Here is a 20522-nt window from a genome sequence, read left to right as displayed (position 1 = left end):
TCAAAAAAACCATCAATGAAGGGCATTTGTGCTATAATATCAACACTCGGCATCATAGTTTTTAATTTAGGTAATACCTCAGCAACCAACACCTCTAGATTTATTTCTGTAACAAAACTCCCAACCTCGCTACGATTGTCCTTTACAGAACTTGGTGTGGGACTAGGATCGACACAAACATTCTGCTTTAACAAAGTCACAAACAAGGGAATAAATTCATCTGGCTTCTTCGCAAGTGTAGACAAAAAGTACCTTGCACGCTTATCATTTCCAATAACTTCAAAGCGATACGTGTAGCCTTTCATGTACTTGTAATTTACTTCCAATTTCAAGTCATACTCCACTTTGTCAACATCCAATTCTTCATACAAAAGATCAACCAAACTTGAGTAGCTTACGCTCGGATCAATGTCAAATGTTAAATTTTTGGCCCGTTTATAAACCCAATCTCTACCTTCAAGCTCCCACACACCATTATACATAACAAACGCATTAACAGTTGAACCTGTCACATACATTTTTAAAAAATACAATTATAATTTAGAACAAAAATCTCACAGAAAAGTTATCCAAAATCTTTCAATGCAATAAATATGAAAACAATCGGACACCAATCGGACTCCCATCGGACACCAATGAGACACCTATCCAATTGAGCCTACAAAAATCTCCAAAACTATTTTTTGGACTATAATCGGACACACCAATCGGACCAATCAGACAACATCGGGCCCGATCCCACAAATTAAACAAAAAACCAATTTTTGGGGCCCCATCAGACCCTAATCAAACCCCAATCAGACACCAATCAGACACCCATCCAATCGGGCCTAAAAAATCCCCAAAACTATTTTTCGAACTATAATCGGACCCCCATTGGACCCATCGGACACAATTAGGCCCGACCCCACAAAATAAACAAAAAACTAATTTTTTTGGTACCCATCGGACCCAATCGGGCCCTCCATCGGGCCCCCATTGGGCCTTCACCCCTGTCAGCTATTTTTTACATAGCATCGGACCCCAATCGGGCATGCATCGGATCCCATCGGGCCAGACGAAAAAATTACAGAAACTAGGAAAATTGCAATATTCACAGGCAGAAAGCATTTTAACACACAAAACATCAAAATAACAGCAACAATCCACAGATCAAGCATCAAAACAACATTATAAACTAATTATAACAACAAAAAATAAGATTACTCAAATAAAAAAAATACCCATTACTTGCATATGTTGCTCTGTGTATGATGCTCCGTCCAAAATTGAAAAAAAATAGGTAGTATAACTTGTAGTGTAGTAGATTATAGTGTAGTGAATTGAAGATAATGAGTAGAGAATGAGTGAAGAATTTTTTTTTTGTTCATTTAGTGGGGAGCTCGGCAGTGAAGAACAAAGAGAGAAGAAGAGAGAGGGGATGGGTAATGTAAATATTGGTAATTTAAGAAAATTCTAAAATGTGTCATATCTTATAAATATTAAATGTTATGTGTTTAGGAAAAAAATATTAAGTATATGTAAATATAAAATATTAGATAAATTAAATTTTATTAGAGATAAATTTAATTAATGTATAAAAAAGAAGAGTACTCTTTTAACTTTTCCTCTCCCAAGGAAAAATGATTTGAAGTCCAAACTTCGAAGTGACATGTCAAAGGAACAATAGAGAATTGGAAAAACAACTGTGATTTACAGAACTGACTGACATTTTTCATAATTTCATAAATACAAGACAAAAATCATTAGCTTTTCAAACGCAAAAACAAAAGGACAAAAATCATTGGGGCACACACATCTTCTCACCCAATCTAATCCTTCTCTTTTCCCATCACCAAAAAAAAAAGTTTACATTTTTACCATTTCCCTTTCCTTTTCTCCGAACAATCCAAACCAAAGCAACAAACAAACCAATTTTTATTGTTGTTGGTGTTATTTATTAATTTTTTTTTACCACTTCCATTTCCATCCCCACTTTCCTTTTTGACACTGAATTTGGAGGTCTCTGTCCTCTGCCCAGATACCAAACCTCACAGGTCACATGCCCCCATAATCAATAACCAGACCCATCAATCCCACCATACCATAAAACCACAAAGCACCCAAAAGAGACAGTATAACTTCTTCTTCCATGGCTGATTCTAGAACTAGTTTTAGTAATGGATCGCCCATAACTAAGATTGCCCAAGACCATCTTTTTACCATCCTTCTTCTTCTACCTATAGATTCAATTGTGGCCTTTGCAATGAGTTGTAAGAAGTTCAGGGTTTTGGCTACTTCTGATGCACTATGGGAATCGATTTGCAGAAGGGATTGGGGACCCACTTCGGTTGATGCCCTCAAGTCTTCAAATCATTATCAAAATCAGATGCCATGGATGAGGCTCTACAAGCAATTTTCTCAGCTAGATTCGGTTTCTTGTTATAAATTGTCTGACACAGATGCCAAAATAGAGTTTCCAGACCCAAGAGCCTCTCATTCACTCAACTTTGTTTCTGATTGTTTGGTCTTGTTTGGTGGTGGATATGAGGGAGGTCAGTCACTCTTCTTATTTTATTTATTGCTGTAACATATCCATTTTTTTTTTCTCTACATCAATCTTTTTAATGTTTTTTTAGTCATAATTAATTGGTAGGTTTGGACTGTGAAATTCCTTTTGTTTAGTTTTAGTATTAAATACTGTCTGAGATACTATTTAGCTTTATTTTATTGTATTCTTGATCAGGATGTCATTAGTTCATTGCTTTCTTTTCTTCATTGCCCTGGTTGAAAGTTGAAAGTGTGCTGCTTTTCTGTTTAATATGATACTTTTAAGTCATGGGTTAGCTTGGTTTTTTTGGCTAAAGTCATTTATGGATCTTGAACTTCATAGTGCTAATCCGTACGAGAATGAGATAAAAGAGAAGTGAAAAATGATTGATGAATTATAATCATGCTCGTAAACATAAGATTTGATCAGTTGTTTTATTTGAACGGAGCATTTCCTTATTATAATGTTTCCTTTTCGTTCCTTTATCTTTGATATAGGATTATATATCATTGTTTTATGTTACTACTAGTTTACGTTCATAAAAGTATGGCTGCGTAGGGCCATGTGTGTGAGATACTTACTATTTATAACTAATGTCCATTTTACATTTTTCTTAGTATCTATATATTTCTTTCTATAAATTGCTAGAACTTTTTTTCTTTTGTCAGGATAAATTGCTAGAACTTTAATATATATTTCGGTAACGAATAGTTTCTGGGAACCCATCCTTCTCTGTTTCTGATTTATTGCAATTGCTGTAACAAAATCATGAATAGCTAAATCTGGAAAAACATTTGGCCAAAAAAATGAGTAGTTGAACATTTATTTGTCTAGCCCACCACCTAACTTTTTGGAGGAGTCTCTTAATATTTAATGCATAGAATCTTTAATCACTAATCTCATCACTTCTAATTTCTAAATTTTAATTCATTTTATTAATTCCACCTTAGACCCCTCCCGGAAGAACTGTCCTTACACTTTAGTAATTTGAGTATTTATCAATAATTGCACCATTTTAATGACCAGTCAATCACTATTATAGGATCTGTTGGCACATAGTGCATTAAACATGAGACTTGTGGCTTTGGAAACTTCTGGTTTTTACTACTTGGTAACCTTTTCTCTTATTGTTAGGTTTAAGAAAATATTAATTGATACCCCAAAGGGTTAGCTCAAATGGTTAGAAATGTGGTTAACTCTGATGTTTGAGTCCCTTGCGAGTAAGTACATAGCAATTGTCAAATATTGCAAGGTTAGGTGGGTAACCTAGTTTTGTAAAATATTAATTGATGGATTACAGAGGTTTTTATGATAACAATTTAAGCCACGTTGAGGTCTTCAAGGTGTCTTTGATGAAAGAAAATCCATAAGGTTGCTTCCTGTTCATAATATGATGTTTGTCACCCTAATGTTTCTATGAATCACCAACCTGGCAGTTATAAGATTTAGTGAAACACAACTCTATTGTTTAGGATTTAGTTTTCTTTCCTTAAATTTGTTATTATGTTAGTTGAGGACAGACATGGAAGAGTCTTCGGCAGCTTGCAAAATCGAGTAACCTCAGTTTTCACCTTTCACTTTGTTGCTTGGCAGACATATCTCATCTTAGGAATTCACTTATACATTTCATGTCCTTTCATGAACACTGTGAACCTTTTTTAGGTTGTTGCCTAAATTTGCAGACAGTCGTTGATTACGGAGGTGTTTGAAGTGCTATTCATTTGAGAACTGTGAAGGAGATGCCCTTCATGTCGATTTTTCAAAAAAATTCAAAATCTTTTCAGAAGTGACAGCAAAAAAAGAAAGAAGTAAAAAAAAATGTAATGTGACAGTATTTAGATGCTTAAACCATCAATCACCATAGAAATGAAAAATCCTTGTTTGTTGATATTAAGCTAAAAATCATATTAGCTTTCTTCATTATGCTCTTAATTTTCTTTTTGTTATGCATTGATTTTGTTTCTCTTTTCTCTTTTACTGTTTAGGACGCCATCTTGATGACACATGGGTGGCATATATTGGTAATGATTGTCAAAGAAAGTTGAAGTGGCAGAAGCTTAATTCAGGCATTCCAAGTGGGAGATTTGGACATTCATGTGTTGTAATTGGTGAACTTCTAGTTGTTTTTGGAGGAATTGATGATCATGGGAACCGTATGAATGACACATGGATTGGACAATTATCATGCCACGAGACTCTCGGTATAACATTGTCATGGAAGCTGCTTGATGTGGGATCCATTGTCCCGCCCCACCGTGGGGCTCATGCAGCATGCTGCATTGGTGCTCGGAAAATGGCAGTCCATGGAGGCATTGGGCTTAATGGCTTCAGATTGGGTGACATGTGGGTTTTAGAACTCTCTGAAAATTCATGTTTTGGAACATGGCAGGAGGTAGCAGCAGATCCGTCTCCTCCAGCTCGTGCAGGACACACGCTGACATGTATTAGTGAATCTCAGACAGTTCTATTTGGAGGGAGAGGATCGGGTTATGATGTGCTCAATGATATTTGGGTGTTCAGTGGGGACGAGGAGTGTCACAAGTGGGTCCAAATACTATATGAACTACAAAACATTCCCGGAGGAGGGTCACTCCCTCGAGTCGGTCACTCAGCTACTCATATCCTAGGTGGTCGAGTGCTAATATATGGAGGGGAAGATTCTTCTAGACACCGGAAAGACGATTTCTGGGTGTTAGACTTGAGTGCAGTTCCATCCATTGGAGTGCAGCCAGATACGGTGACCTCCAAACGAATTTTGGCAAAAATGTGGAAATGTTTAAGGGCAAAAGGTTATAAACCCAAGAGCCGATCATTCCATCGTGCCTGTGTTGATCATTCTGGGTGTCATTTGTATGTCTTTGGAGGAATGGTGGATGGGGTGCTTCAGCCTGCTGAGCCATCTGGCCTAAGGTTTGATGGGGAGCTCTTTATGGTAGAACTTTTGCTTCAGCTGTAAAAATGAATTAGAATGACGCTCTAAGATGGGTTATGTCATGACTACAGTTACATATAATGGTGGGGTCCTTGTACATAAGTAGATCAGCTTGTAGTTAATTGCTTATATATTTTTCATTAGTTTAAGATTGTCATTGTTAATTTGGGTTCTTAGGTCTATTTAAACATTTGGGATTGTGAGATGAGCCGATGAAGATGACAATAGAAACAACTCAAGCTCAATTATGCTCTCTTTTGCTGTTCTACTAGGTATTAAACTGGTATACAAAATTAGGAACAAAGAGAAATTGGCATACTATAATTTCTTGAACCTTACAAATGAGATAGTTGTTTCAAAATATGTGACAAGAGAACTTACAACATCACTCTACTTTATTCTTTAAAATATTTATCAAAGCACTATATTATATATTTTATATCAAATTTGTACATCATACCATATATTAAACAATATTATCACAAAGAAAAATCTTCATTAATCACCAAACAATATTACAAATCAACCAAAAACAAAAGGGCTGCTACAAAAACACCCAAAACAAAAACTCCCCACTATACAGTTATCATTCACACATGTATATATATGGCTTTGCATACTATCTTTCCTGTAATACATTATGATATCTTTAGCTATGTGCAAATTAGAATTAGAAAAACCATCAAAAACACAATTGTTCCTGCTAAATGCTAATCCATAGCTACAGTGCTTGCCATAGAAGCATTGAGAATTGAGGCAATAATCCCAGTTCGCTTTATGTTACACCAATTCTTTACTTCCAAGGGTATGGCAAACCGAACTAGCAAATCCCCCGTGAGTAAATGAGAATTAACGGCCTGCCAAATTAGAAATTTGTGTTTAGGAATACTAAGTCTACACCAAACAACACTTTAGTACAGAATCGAAGACCATTGTACAATTTGGCTGCTCTAAATTTACCACTAGAACCGTCTGCTATCACTAGGACTGAGCATAAAATTTAGAAAACCAAAAAAATTGTTTAAACTGACCTACCAAACTCCGTAGGAACCGAAACCGACATAATCAAAAACCGAAAAAACCGCTAACGGTTAAAACCACCATTGAACGGTCGGTTTTTTTGGGTAATAAACCTACCGAAAAAATCGAAACTGACCGTTATACATATATATAGATTAATTTATTAAGTATTTTTTTTTTTGCTTTATGTATTGTAGTTACTAATAATACATTATTATTTTACTAATATTAAACTTAAAGAATAATAAAATTAGTTTTTGAACAATTAATTTGTATATTTGTTGTTGTAAAATATAGAATAATGTGTTTATCGAATAAATTGAATTATATTTTAAAGAAGAAAAAAAAGAAGTTCGGTTTGGGCGGTTTAAACTACCAAACCGAGGTTCAAAACGGTCGGTTTAATGATAGGTTCTGGATTGGTCGGTCGGTTTTTAAATTGTACCAATCTAAACTGAAAATCAAATTTTAAATTTTTATAAAGAAAAAAACCGATCAAACCAATTGATTCTCAACCCTAGCTATCACATTGTCTCTGCTGAAAGTTTTCACAACTTTCTTCAATACCAACTAAACTCTAGTTTGAGATAATACTCCCAAAAAGTAGAATTCTTTAAGTGGTGCTGATCCATTTCACCCCAAAAAATATCATGTTTCTTAGTTAGGGCCCAAATATATTGGGAAATTTATACTCAGTACTGGATTTCCCAATTTTTTATAATTTTACTGTTATATGCATAAAATTACATTTTTACTACCCTATTATTATATTGTATACTGTATTTTTTTATTAAAAAAAATTTTGTGCCATTTTGTTAAATCTTGGCAGTTCAACATTTATTCTAACCAATTTTATTATATTTTAAGTTTATAAATAGTATTGATTTGATTGGGCATATCACGATAGTTTTGCTTTTTTTTTTACTTAAAATTGATAACGAAAAATTAAAATGGACAACAGCCCACGTGACTCCTCCTTCCAAGAAAAAATATGTGTGTTTATACATATACTAAGCAGAAGTTACATGCAATGCAAGTATATTTAGTTATATGCTTAATTTGAAAAAGTTAATTGAAAATACAAAGAAAAAAGGTCTTGGAGATACTTCTTTTTTGGTCATAACATGTCCTTTGTTCAAACAAAAAAAAAAGTTCATATGGAGAAATGACTATATGTTAGTTGATTTAGTTAGAGCAGAACCAAAATGTTTTTGGACATACGTAGAAGAATTTTCCCATAACACAATATAAAAAGTTTTAAAGGTTCAATCTTTTATTGTTTTTGCTAAATAATAAATTTTATTTTAAGCATATAAAAGAAAAAGAAAAATGGAGTAGATAAAAATAAAAAATTGTGAGAGAAATGATATACAAATTCACTATGACCAGTTAAAGAATATACTATAAGCTCTGCAATCTGAATCAAAGAAAATATAACATTGTGTAAATAAATATACATTTTATGTATAAATATAAATAGAGAGGGGTCTATTTAGAAAATGAAATCCACACAGATTATAAAAATAAATCCACAAGCAGGAAGCCAATTAACAACAACAACAACAACAACAACAACAACAACAACAACAACAACAACAACAACAACAACAACAACAACAACAACAACAACAACAACAACAACAACAACAATAATAATACAATCAACAACTTAGCCATTATAGGCGCAATAACAAAACAATTGTGAAGGCTCCAAATTATCATATTTATACAATGAGGAGTTGGAAGCATTCTCGGACCTCCTTCTGGAAGTTAAGGAGGTATTAGTAGTGGTGGAACTTTGAAGCAAAATTTCAAATAAAGTTCAGAATGAAATCTCATATCTTATTCCCAGGCAAAGAAAATATAAAATTTAGAGGTTGGGTTCATAAAAATGCACACACGATATTAATTATGCCAATTACACTAATAATTTATGAAAAATTCTTTATATAAATTTATATATATTTATACAGAGATAAAGTGGCACAAGCTTAAAAAACAGATGAATACCTTCTTTGCATCTTTCTCATAAGCATCATTAAAAAAAAAGTCAAAGTAATCTCTCCCTGGTGAATGTTTATCTCTTCTCGGTGAACTTCAATTCATCTAAAGGATTATCACTTGACTCACATCGATTACAGAGAAAAAACATGAAAAACTCAAAGGCATATGCGAACATAGGAATACAAATACATATATATATATATATATATATATACTTATAGTGCAAAAAAAAAAGTTGGGAGATTGTCAATCACATTTGCAGAATTTTCCGTTCTCACAATTGTTGAAAGAAAAGCTACAATCATTTTCAAATGAGATTTATTCGCAATAATCCCTACAAATACCAAATCGTTATTGTGAGAATTTCATTTGTAGAATCCGTCAATTTTGCTTCGATTAACAAACCGAATCGTTTTCGTGAGAATAGGAAGGTATGACTTGAAATATTTTTGATCTGTTCATCATAAAATATATTACTTTTTTTTGTTTTTTTAATTTTATAAAAAAATTGTGAGAATATAAAGGTTTGATTTGAAATATTTTAAAAGCGTTAAAAAATAACAAAATTGGTTAAACAAAAATTCTATTATATAGGCACTTTTAATATATAAAAGATATTTCTCTTGAATCTATGAGTAAACACATACACTTTAATTATTGATTTGATTGGACATGTCACTTTTGTGACAATTTTTATATTTTTATGATGAAAAGTTGAATCACCTTTTAATACATGTTTTTATTTTGTATTTTTTTAAAAATTTAAACTACAGCACATGTGATCTCATCATTCTTAAGAAAAATATATATGTTTATATATATACTAGATAGATGTGACGTGCCAAGTCACTTATGTTAATTTTATTTTAGTTTTTAGTTTTTTTTTAATATCATAATTTTAAAATTAATAATATTCAATGTAGTGATAATCATTGAAATTTGAAAGCATAATAGTGATTTAAATAAAAACAAAAATTACTATTATACTTTGTAATAGTAATTAAAAAAATTATTATTTGTCCTAAATTTATCTTCGCAATTAATGAAAATGCTTATCTGGTTAAACTATCAAAACATTCAAATTTAATTTAAAATAATATTTAAAATTTAACTAATTCTAAATATCAAAATTTAAAAATAAATTTTAATAAAAAATAAACAATATGAACAAATTTATTATCAATTATAACATTTTAGGTGGATTAATTATATTTAGGTTTAACTAACTACATGATGCTGACTCTTTACGTGGCAACATTTAATAATTTGTTATTTTTTTTGATTTTTTTTTTAAAAAAGTCACCCAATAATTTCTCATAAACCAAGAATTCTGTTGTATAGCCGCATTTTATATAAAATATATATATTCCTCTTAAATTAATGGGTAACCACACACATATATTATTTGTTATTGATTATTTTCGATCTCTCTCTCTCTCTCTCTCTCTCTCTCTCTCTCTCTCTCTCTCTCTCTCTCTCTCTCTCTCCCTGTTCATCTTCTTCTTCATTTTTTTGGCCCAATTTATTTCTTATCCAGTTCTTCTTCTCATTTTTTTTCTTTAATTTTTGAAGTTTTCAGTCACGTTTTTTAGAAAGATAAGAGTGGTTTTTTTATCTGATTTTCCAGAACTAAACTTGTAAATATAGCCTCTATTGCATCAGGTGTTGAGGCTGTGCAGAAGATGGTTAGTTTTTTTCAATTATTTTTTATTCTTTTATTTTTTGATTTGTTTTAGTGTTGTTTTACGGTTATTTTTCATAATTTATTTTTTTGACGTCAATTTTACCGTTCTTGCTCTATCTTGCTAGAATTAATGATTATTTTCTAGGTGTTCTCGTGGTTCTGTGATGGTTCTATCCGTAGGTGTGGAAGATGGAGGCTATAAAATATATTTCTTCTTCCTTCTCTATGGTTATTTTGGGGTTTTTTTTTAATTTTTTATTCTGGTTCTCCTATAAATATATTTGACGAGCTCACTAGAAAAAAAGTTTGGAGGTGTGTGGTTCTTTTATGTTTTTCTAAGTGGTTATATCTGCTTATTGTTTTACATTGTTTTTGTGTTGTTTTAGTATTTTTTTATTCTAATTTTTGAAGATTGGACTTGCAAATATAGATGTTATTGCATCTGGTATTGAGGATGTGCAGAACAATGTTAGTTTTTTTTTAATCATTTTTCCTTTCTTTTTGTTTGATTTGTTTTAGTGTTGTTTTACAGTTGTTTTGCTATGATTATTTATTTGACGTCGATTTCACTACTTTTTCTCAATCTCACCGGAATTAATGGTTGTTTTCTGATCATTCTAGTGTTCCTGTGGTGGTTTTTTCCGTGAGTGTGGAAAATAGATGCCTCAACTTTTTTTGGTGTTTACAGTATAAAAGAAAAAAAAAGGCCAAGACATTATATGTGTGGCAGTATTTTTGTAAAGATTAAGTCAAAAATCAATATTTTGTAAGTTTCCCAATATATTTGGCTAAAATAGCTCTATTCCAATCAGACCCTCCTTGAAACAAAACCCCCATAAGTCTTTGTGAGACAAACAAGTTTAGGGTGCGTTTGGAAAGCCATAATGTAATTGAATTTGTGTGTAATTTGAGGTAATTACACAATTTGGCATGTTTGTGTGACCATGTAATTACACTGAAACTGTGTAATTGGAAGTAATTGAGGGGTTCCAATTACACTCCAATTCTCATGGCCCCCCATGAGAATTGAATGTAATTACACTGTATAATTACTAAAAACTTTCCATATTAAACATTAGCTACTAAATAATATTATTTTCCCATGTAATTACTAACTATTTTACCAAACAAGATATTAGGAATTCATATGTAATTACTGTTGAAATTTATTTTACCAGGATCTTAGATCTACTCCGAAGTATGTTGTTTAACACCCTAAATATGAACTTTCTAAAACGATAATTAAACACATATAAAGTTAAGAAAACCTTACATTGATGGCAGCGGAATAATGTCTCCTTCCACTCAGATCTCTAACCCTTGCATCCTTTCTGTCGCAGAGTATTATCAAGATCTGAGCCAGAATGTCATTCTCTTTGTGTGTGATCCTTCACAGTCTTCCAATCTATGATTGAGGTACCACTTGTTGTGTGTGGGCACTACTCTATCACTGAGGGTTTCGAAATTATGAAGAGGAAAAGAGAGAGGGTTAAGTTCGGCTATAGAGAGAGAGGGAAGGCTAAGTTTTTCTAAAAAAAAGTTGATTTTCTGATTTTCTGACAAAAAGCATTAATTTGACTGAGCCATCACTTTCTATTTATAGGCAACTACTAGGTTTAGGTTAGCAATTATTTGGCATTAAAATAATGAAAATATTAATTGGAAAAAGCTATCCAAGTGGCCGGCCATAGGTGTTAATGGGTCTTACTTGGATTTTGCAGTTTTCACAATTTTTATTTCTATTTTCTCAAAAATGCCAATTTTCCAATTCTAACCTTTTAAATGCCAAAACTAATTATTTAATAACTAAAATAGATTATTAAATAATATTGTCATTTAATTTAATTATTAATTAGACATATAAAGTTTATTAATTAATAAATAAACCTAGAATCTCTTTTCTTTACAATTTCACCCCTGCTTAGTGAAAATTCACAAATTAGACATAGTCTAACTTTAGAATTATAATTGATTAATCACAAATCAATTATTGAGTCTTACAAGCAGTATAGTCTCAACTAGAATGGGGACCATGGATCTATATGTTGAGCTTCCAATAAGTGAACCGAATTTACTAAGTAAATCCCTACTTATTAATTCTACGTTGAATCCACTCTTAGAACTTAGAATTGCACTCTCACTTATATAGAGCATATTATATGTTCCACGATATAGATATGCTATCTCATTTAACCATTGTTATAATCTTATTGTGATCAAAGATCCTCTATATAGATGATTTACATCGAGATGGGATAATTTTACCGTTCTCACCCCTTAACGTATTTTGCCCCTTAAAACACTTAGCTACCTGTAAATGATGTTTAGTGATCTAAGAATTAGTCACTTAAACAAGAGCTCATCCATTTACTTCTATTTAGCTAAGCTCGAAGGGAATCATCACTTGACTTCTATACACCAGTAGAAGCTATAGATTCCATATTTATGTTCAGTACTCCCACTCAATCATACTATTATGTTCCCAAAATATACGTATCACCCTGACCCAAAAGTAGGCTTAACTAATAAATCAAAGAACATGAATAACACTCCTGAGTTGAGCCTAAGCATATCAGGATTTAGATTCTTTTAATCTTAAGATCAACTACTGATATTGACTTGGAAAGATATGACGGTAAGTTTATAATATCTTAACTAAGTTGCAATATCGGTCCAGTCCAATGTATACTCCATACATTCGAAACTAGTATACTTTACCAACGTCCTGGAAAGAACATAACACTTACTCCAAGTGTAAGTACACATCATCGCTGATTATCACATTAGTGTAAATCCAAGACACTGATGGAACAGGGACTTAGTCTTTTGATTCATATTATCACAATCACATTCCACTGTGTTCACGATACTGTAATTGTGAATAAACATATGATCTAGACTTAACTGATTTTGTGTGTAAATGTAATAAACATATTAAACCATTAGCACGTAAAATTCATGCAAACATAAATCACTTCAAATTTCTTATATTGATAACTAATCAGATTGTAAAGGGTTTTATTTAGGGCACAAAACCCAACAATTACCACCTCATATCCAAACACACCTTGTATTTGTTGGAATTTATTTTACCAGGATCTTAGATCTACTCACAAGTATGTTGTTTAACACCCTAAATATGAACTTTCTAAAACGATAAATAAACACATATAAAGTTAAGAAAACCTTACATTGATGGCAGCGGAATTAATGTCTCCTTCCACTCAGATCTCTAACCCTTGTATCCTTTCTGTCGCAGAGTATTATCAAGATCTGAGCCCGAATATCCTTCTCTTTGTGTGTGATTCTTCACAGTCTTCCAATCTATGATTGAGGTACCACTTGCTGTGTGTGGGCACTACTCTATCAATGAGGGTTTCGAAATTTAGAAGAAGAAAAGAGAGAGGGTTGATTTCGGCTATAGAGAGAAAGGGAAGGCTCAGTTTTCTGAAGAAATTGATTTTCTGACAAAAGGCATTAAAAGCATTAATTTGACTGAGCCATCACTTCCTATTTATAGGCAACTACTAGGTTTAGGTTAGGAATTATTTGGCATTAAAATAATGAAAATATCAATTTGAAAAACCATCCCAAGTGGCCGGCCATAGGTGTTAATGGGCCTTACTTGGATTTTGCAGTTTTCACAAATTTTATTTCTATTTTCTCAAAAACGCCAATTTTCCAATTCTAACTATTTAAATGCCAAAACCAATTATTTAATAACTAAAATATATTATTAAATAATATTGTCATTTAATTTAATTATTAATTAGACATATAAAGTCTATTAATAAATAAATAAACCTAGAATCTCTTTTCTTTACAATTTTGCCCCTGCTTAGTGAAAATTCACAAATTAGACATAGTCTAACTTTAGAATAATAATTGATTAATCACAAATCAATTATTGAGTCTTACAAGCAGTATAGTCTCAACTAGAATGGGGACCATGGATCTATATGCTCAGCTTCCAATAAGTGAACCGAATTTACTAAGTAAATTCCTACTTATTAATTCTTCGTTGAATCCACTCTTAGAACTTAGAATTGCACTCTCAGACTTACATAGAGCATATTATATGTTCCACGATATAGATATTCTATCTCATTTAACCATTGTTATAATCTTATTGTGATTAAAGATCCTCTATATAGATGATTTACATCGAGATGGGATAATTTTACCGTTCTCACCCCTCAATGTATTTTGCCCCTTAAAACACTTAGCTACCTGTAAATGATGTTTAGTGATCTAAGTATTAGTCACTTAAACAAGAGTTCATCCATTTACTTCTATTTAGCTAAGCTCAAAGGGAATCATCACTTGACTTCTATACACCAGTAGAAGCTATAGATTCCATATTTATGTTCAGCACTCCCACTCAATCATACTATCATGTTTCCAAAATATACGTATCACCCTGACCCAAAAGTAGGCTTAACTAATAAATCAAAGAACATGAATAGTACTCCTGAGTTGAGCCTAAGCATATCAGGATTTAGATTCTTTTAATCTTAAGATCAACTACTGATACTGACTTGGAAAGATATAACAGTAAGTTTATAATATCTTAACTAAGTTGCAATATCGGTTCAGTCCAATGTATACTCCATACATTCGAAACTAGTATACTTTGCTAATGTTTTGGAAAGAACATAACACTTACTCCAAGTGTAAGTACACATCATCACTGATTATCACATCAATGTAAATCCAAAACACTGATGAAACAGGGACTTAGTCTTTTGATTCATATGATCACAATCACATTCCACTGTGTTGACGATACTGTAATTGTGAATAAACATATGATCTGGATTTAACTGATTTTGTGTGTAAATGTAATAAACAAATTAAACCATTAGCATGTAAAATTCATGCAAACATAAATCACTTCAAATTTCTTATATTGATAACTAATCAGATTGTAATGGGTTTTATTTAGGGCACAAAACCCAACAAACTCCCACTTGCACTAACATAAAACAAACTGTGCAAATAAATCAATCTGATATCTTGATCTTCAGATCAAGTGTAGTATATTTGAATCCACCCAAACTTCTGGAAACTAGTTCATAAATACATTTATGAAACATCCTTTACTATATGCTTTACTCATCAAGGGATACTGAAATCCTTACTGTTTTAAAGTACATCTGAATAAACAAAAGACATATCTCTCATATTTTAAAATATGGAATTGAGATAATACAGCGTAGACTTTTCTTCAGTAAAATAACTTTCTTGTAATTTCGAATTTACAAAGTTATAAATCTTCTCTGGTAGAGCTTTAATTATTATAGAATAACTCCTCCACCCCTAGAGTAACCACCATCTAAGAGTTCGAATGAGTTGGGGAAGATACAAGGATGAATGATATACAGTTCCTTAATATCTAACATATAGATCACTTTCATAAATCTTTCTTGAATATCTTGTAACATTCCTTATTTGATTACATCTCAGATAGCTCCCACTCAATAGGAGATGTCTGGTTAAATAATGCTTTTAACCTCTTTATTGTTTGGAGAGTTATCTAGTTGTGACTTATTGTATTAGTCTGAAACTTTAAGTTTCTTTTAAGACTAAATCATCAACATAGCAGACTAGTATTTGAAGTGAAAAATGCTTGCTAGAGATTAAGTAATCAGAAATAAGATACCATAAAATTTTATGAGGATTAAGAATTCTTGGTTCAAGTCATTCGAATAGACTGAACTAGAGTTCTTTTATCTTATTCTCATAATTCGGATAAGTTATATCTATCCACATGAATGCTTAGATTTGCTTTTCAGTAGTGTTCTTAAGTTCCTATCACAAGTGTCAACCTAATGAAGATGGGTAAAGAATTTTAAAATTCTCCCACTCAATTAAGGTAGTGTGATACATTATCAAAGAACTTTTATAGGTATCAATTTTTACTACAACAGTAAAACTAAATTGGAACATACAATCAAGATCAAGGATTTATATTGATAATAGCTAAGTCATTATATTACTTCCATGTTTAAAGAAAATATGTGTTACATAGGGTATTGTGGAGTAAACTCCACCCCTAAGTTTATAGAGATTATGATCCACCCATAAAGGTTATAAAGATCATGATTCTCTAAGTGTGATAGAGATTATGTGGAGGTGAATACAATCTAGAGTTCATTAGATATAAAAGATCGTTGAACTCTGCATAGTTTTCTTAACTTTTCTCCACCCCTATCAGATCAAAAGATCCTTTTATTAAACAAATTCTCAATAATTGTATTAGAATTAACAATTATTAATAAACATAGAAATAATTTCTAGTGTTTATTTAATATAACTCTATGAAGAGTTGTAAATATTATAGAATTTGTATCAATAATAAAAACACTTACACATACAAACATATAAATATAATGTGGTAATTTTGGTTTAAGATAAAGTAAATGAAGCTCAATCTCATAAATTGCAATTTGTTTGAAAAAGAAAATAAAATATTATTAATAAAAAAAATATTGCAACAATATGAGAAAAACATGGATAAAAACCCTAACTAAAATTCGAAATCCAAATTGTCTATAAACTAAAACAATTAATATCAAAATTAGATAAATGAGCTTCATCTTCATCTTGCACGATCTTCACCCTTTGTCCAGCTTTCTGATCCAACTCATGAAGATAGCATCTGAGTTCAAGTAGCTTGGCCTATAAGAAGAAGAAACAAATAAACAAAGTTAGTCCAGAATCAATAATCCAATTGGATAATAATTCACTAAAACTCTTAAAGTTTATAGAAAGAAATACCTTGTTTCTTTGCAAGAAGTTTAGGACATTGGGGTTTCCAATGACCTTTCTCTTACAGTAGAAACACTTTCCTTTGAGTGTATCACCAGAAGCAGCAACCTTTTTGTTTTTCATGGCTTTGGCACGCTTCTTGGTGTTTCTCCACTTCTTCTTCGATTGGGTTTAGAAGCAGAGGCAACATTTGCATCAGGTTTGACAGTCCCATTACCATTCCCAGAATTTTGAGGCTTACTCCCTTTCTTCTTGGGACCTCCAATTAAATATTCATATGTCTGAAGGTCATTGACTAATTCATGAAAGTCTATGTCCTTTTAATTCATGACATAATTTGACGTATAGGGCAGAAATGGTGGAGTCAGACTATTCAAGATAAGACTTACTTGAGTAGTGTGATCCATTTCAGCACCATGATCCTGGGCTTCTTGGAAATAACTTGCCATGAGGAGAACATGATCACGCACGTTTTGATGGGGTTCCATCCGTGCATTGATGTACTTCTTAGTCGCGTCAAAGCGAGACTGAAGAGATGCCCTACCGAATAGCTCAGTTAACTTCGTCATTACTTCAGTAGCCTTTTCGGTTTTAGAAAACCGAGTTTTAAGGGTGTCAACCATGCTGGAAAGCATAAAGTATAGAGCTTTGTCATTTGCTTTCTGCCAACGCTCATACTTTTCTTTCACAGCTTTGGATGCATTGTCCCCCGGCACTTCTGGAGACGGCTCAGTTAACACAGACAAGGCACTTTCTCCTATGAGAGCAATATTAATGTTCTCATTCAATTTTGGAAAGTTAGATCCATTTAGCTTATTTTCGGTCAAGAGGGATAACATGGAATTCATCATGGTTATACAGGATACTACAAAATAATAAATAGAAATCAATAATGGTTTAACACAAAATCCAATTCAGAAATTATAAGCACATAGCATGTAGGAATGATAAGAGAAAATACTAAAAAATACAATCCTAAATAATTTCTAAGGTTTTCAACAAACTGATATCAGTGTCCCGTTTAGGCGAGAGTCAAAGCTACCATCCATTGAATAGAGTTGTCAACTCATCTAAAATGTTAAACATTCTAGCAACCTTTTATTCGATCAAGATTGGAATCCAGCGTTGTCCCGTTTAGGCGAGAGTCAAGGCTATTCTATCTTATGAGCTTCTACCATTGTTTCATATTTTGTAAGTCAAATATAGTCGCCACTATTAGGGTGATCCATACCATATAAAACACTTACAAAGCTACTTATCTTTCGAGGTTAAACGGTGGGAACTTGCTAATGAACGTTCCTCCATTAGGGAGGATTACTCACTAAAACAAACGCTATGTAAAACCAACAATGGAGATCGAATATCTTAATAATAATAAAGCTCATTCTTTAAAATGTATTTTCTTTATTATTTTAATAAAATATATTCATTAAATACGAATTTAGAATTGAAATTCTAAATTAGAATTTAATTTAATATGTATAAAATTATACTTAGATGGTGATTGAAATAAATTGAATTATTTCCATCTTAGTAGTAATTTTGATATATAAATATTAAGAAAATTATTTAAGTTGTATTAATTTAAATTAATTTGCAACTTAAAATAAATTTTCATGAGAATATATTTATTGTATTTTGAAAAAGAAAGTATATAACTTTATTTTCGAAATACTTAATTAATAAATACTTAGAAAAAAATACTTCAAGCAAAAATATCACCTATCTAGATTTTCCTTTGACTAATTTATTCAATTTCTAATAATGTATTTTAATTCATTTATTTTAAATTAATTAATAAATGAAAAAATCATTGATTTAAGTTGGTCCAAGAATTAATTAAATTAAATAATTAATTTACAACTTAATCTATTTTTCAAGATAAATTCAAAATCATCTTGCATAATTAAAATGCAATTTCGAAATTGATTAATAAAATAAAGAAAATATATTTTGAAAATTATTTAATTTGAAGTTGAAAAAATAAATTTCAACTAAAAATAATTTTCTATTTAATTAAGTGTCATGAAAAAGAAATACTTAAGTATCATGATGAAAATCAACTTAGATATTTAATTTTCAATTTAATTAAATTTATTAAATTCAAGAAATAAATAATTAAGTGTAGAGAAGGCTTAATTATTAATTTCTAGTTTAATAATAGGAAAAATATACTTAAATAAAATTGTACCACAATTAATTATTTAAATAATTAATTTCACAATGTATAATATTTTTCTATTTAATATTAGAAATAATAAGTAGTCTAGAAATAACTATCTAGAAAATATCTTATTTGACTAAGTATCTTTTCAACAAAAATTTAAAAAAATATCTAATTTAAGTTGCTATAGAAAAAATCTAGAACTTAAATATTCTTCAAATTTAAATTTAATTAAATATCAAGTTGTAACCACTTAATTTGAAAAATATTCCATTTTAAGTTTAAAACTAACTTAAAAAATATCTTAAGAATCTTTAATAACTAATGCCTAGAATTCCTCAACTTAATTTTAAATTTAAATAAAATATTCAAATTTAAGTTAGATAAGAAAAATCAGTTTATATAACTAATTTATAACTTAAAGAGGAATATTTAATTAAATAAGTTCCAGAAAGAATCTAGTTAGTTAAAATTCTTTATTTAATTAAATACAAGAAAAATACAAATAGTTTGTCAAGAAAAAATATCTATAACTAAAAGTGTTTTTCTTAAAATTAACTTTAAAATATTAAAATGAAAATAAATTTCGTATATTTTAAAAGTTAATTATGTTGCTAATCAATTTTATTAGGTTAAACTAATTTAATTAACCTAGCACAGTTATTCAAATCAGGCAAATGGGCATTCACAATTGGGGTAGTTCATGTGAGGGGGAGCTGGGTTCAGTATGTCTTACCCACTTCTATTGGCTCCCAACTCTCACACAAGGCTCAAAAGAGAGGAATTTAACCTTAAAATAAATAATTATTATTAATTGAATAGGTCCAAAAAACTAAATAGACCTAAATAAAATCTATCATGGTGTGACATTTTATTTAGCAACAACCTATATGTATCTATATAATAAAATAAACATATAGGCTCACACAGGCACGCATTTGGATGGATCCTATCATGTTGCTAGGTCATACACAGATGAAAGAAGATTGTAAAATTTACCTGTTACAAATTATTTACTTGACCAATGGAACCATGAGTTAAAATCAGATCATTGGATCTGTCAACAAGTTAACCATGGCTATTTGCAATCAAGCAATAATAGGTTTTATAAAACTTACAAACAAGCTAAAACACATACTCCTGCAACAAGGTTAGCTGGATAGTTGGATGTAGGATTTATTTAATTTTAAATAATTAAATTTCAAAAAAATAATTAAATAATAAAAAAAAATTGTTTTCGAATTAAAAAAATAAAATAAAATATATATTTTCGAAATTAAATAAAATAATATTTAAAATTAAACCTACAATTTTGAAAAATTAAGTTTCAACTAACCTAAATATCATTTCAAAATTTGCTAACTACTTTTAAAAAATTTAATGTTATTTTATAAATTAAATATTCAATAAAAAATAA

General features: G+C 30.8%; 1 protein-coding gene across 1 annotated transcript; it reads left to right on the top strand.

The window, feature by feature from the left end:
• Positions 1 to 1757: 1757 nt before the first annotated feature.
• On the top strand, positions 1758 to 5716 carry LOC115713414 (F-box/kelch-repeat protein At1g51550). Its single transcript, XM_030641897.2, has 2 exons — positions 1758 to 2534; positions 4516 to 5716. The coding sequence occupies exons 1-2, from the start codon at positions 2132 to 2134 to the stop codon at positions 5484 to 5486; spliced, it is 1374 nt and encodes a 457-aa protein (XP_030497757.2). The 5' UTR covers positions 1758 to 2131; the 3' UTR covers positions 5487 to 5716.
• Positions 5717 to 20522: the final 14806 nt, after the last annotated feature.

Source organism: Cannabis sativa, chromosome 4 (assembly GCF_029168945.1).
Source record: "Cannabis sativa cultivar Pink pepper isolate KNU-18-1 chromosome 4, ASM2916894v1, whole genome shotgun sequence".
NCBI lineage: Eukaryota > Viridiplantae > Streptophyta > Magnoliopsida > Rosales > Cannabaceae > Cannabis > Cannabis sativa.
This window is presented reverse-complemented; position numbering and strand designations above follow the sequence as displayed.

Bases quoted from the DNA above. Each gene is read 5' to 3' on its own strand.
- LOC115713414 (XM_030641897.2), top strand. From the start codon at position 2,132: ATGGCTGATTCTAGAACTAGTTTTAGTAATGGATCGCCCATAACTAAG. The intron at 2,535-4,515 runs GTCAGTCACTCT...TTTACTGTTTAG, and splicing joins TGGTGGTGGATATGAGGGAG to GACGCCATCTTGATGACACA.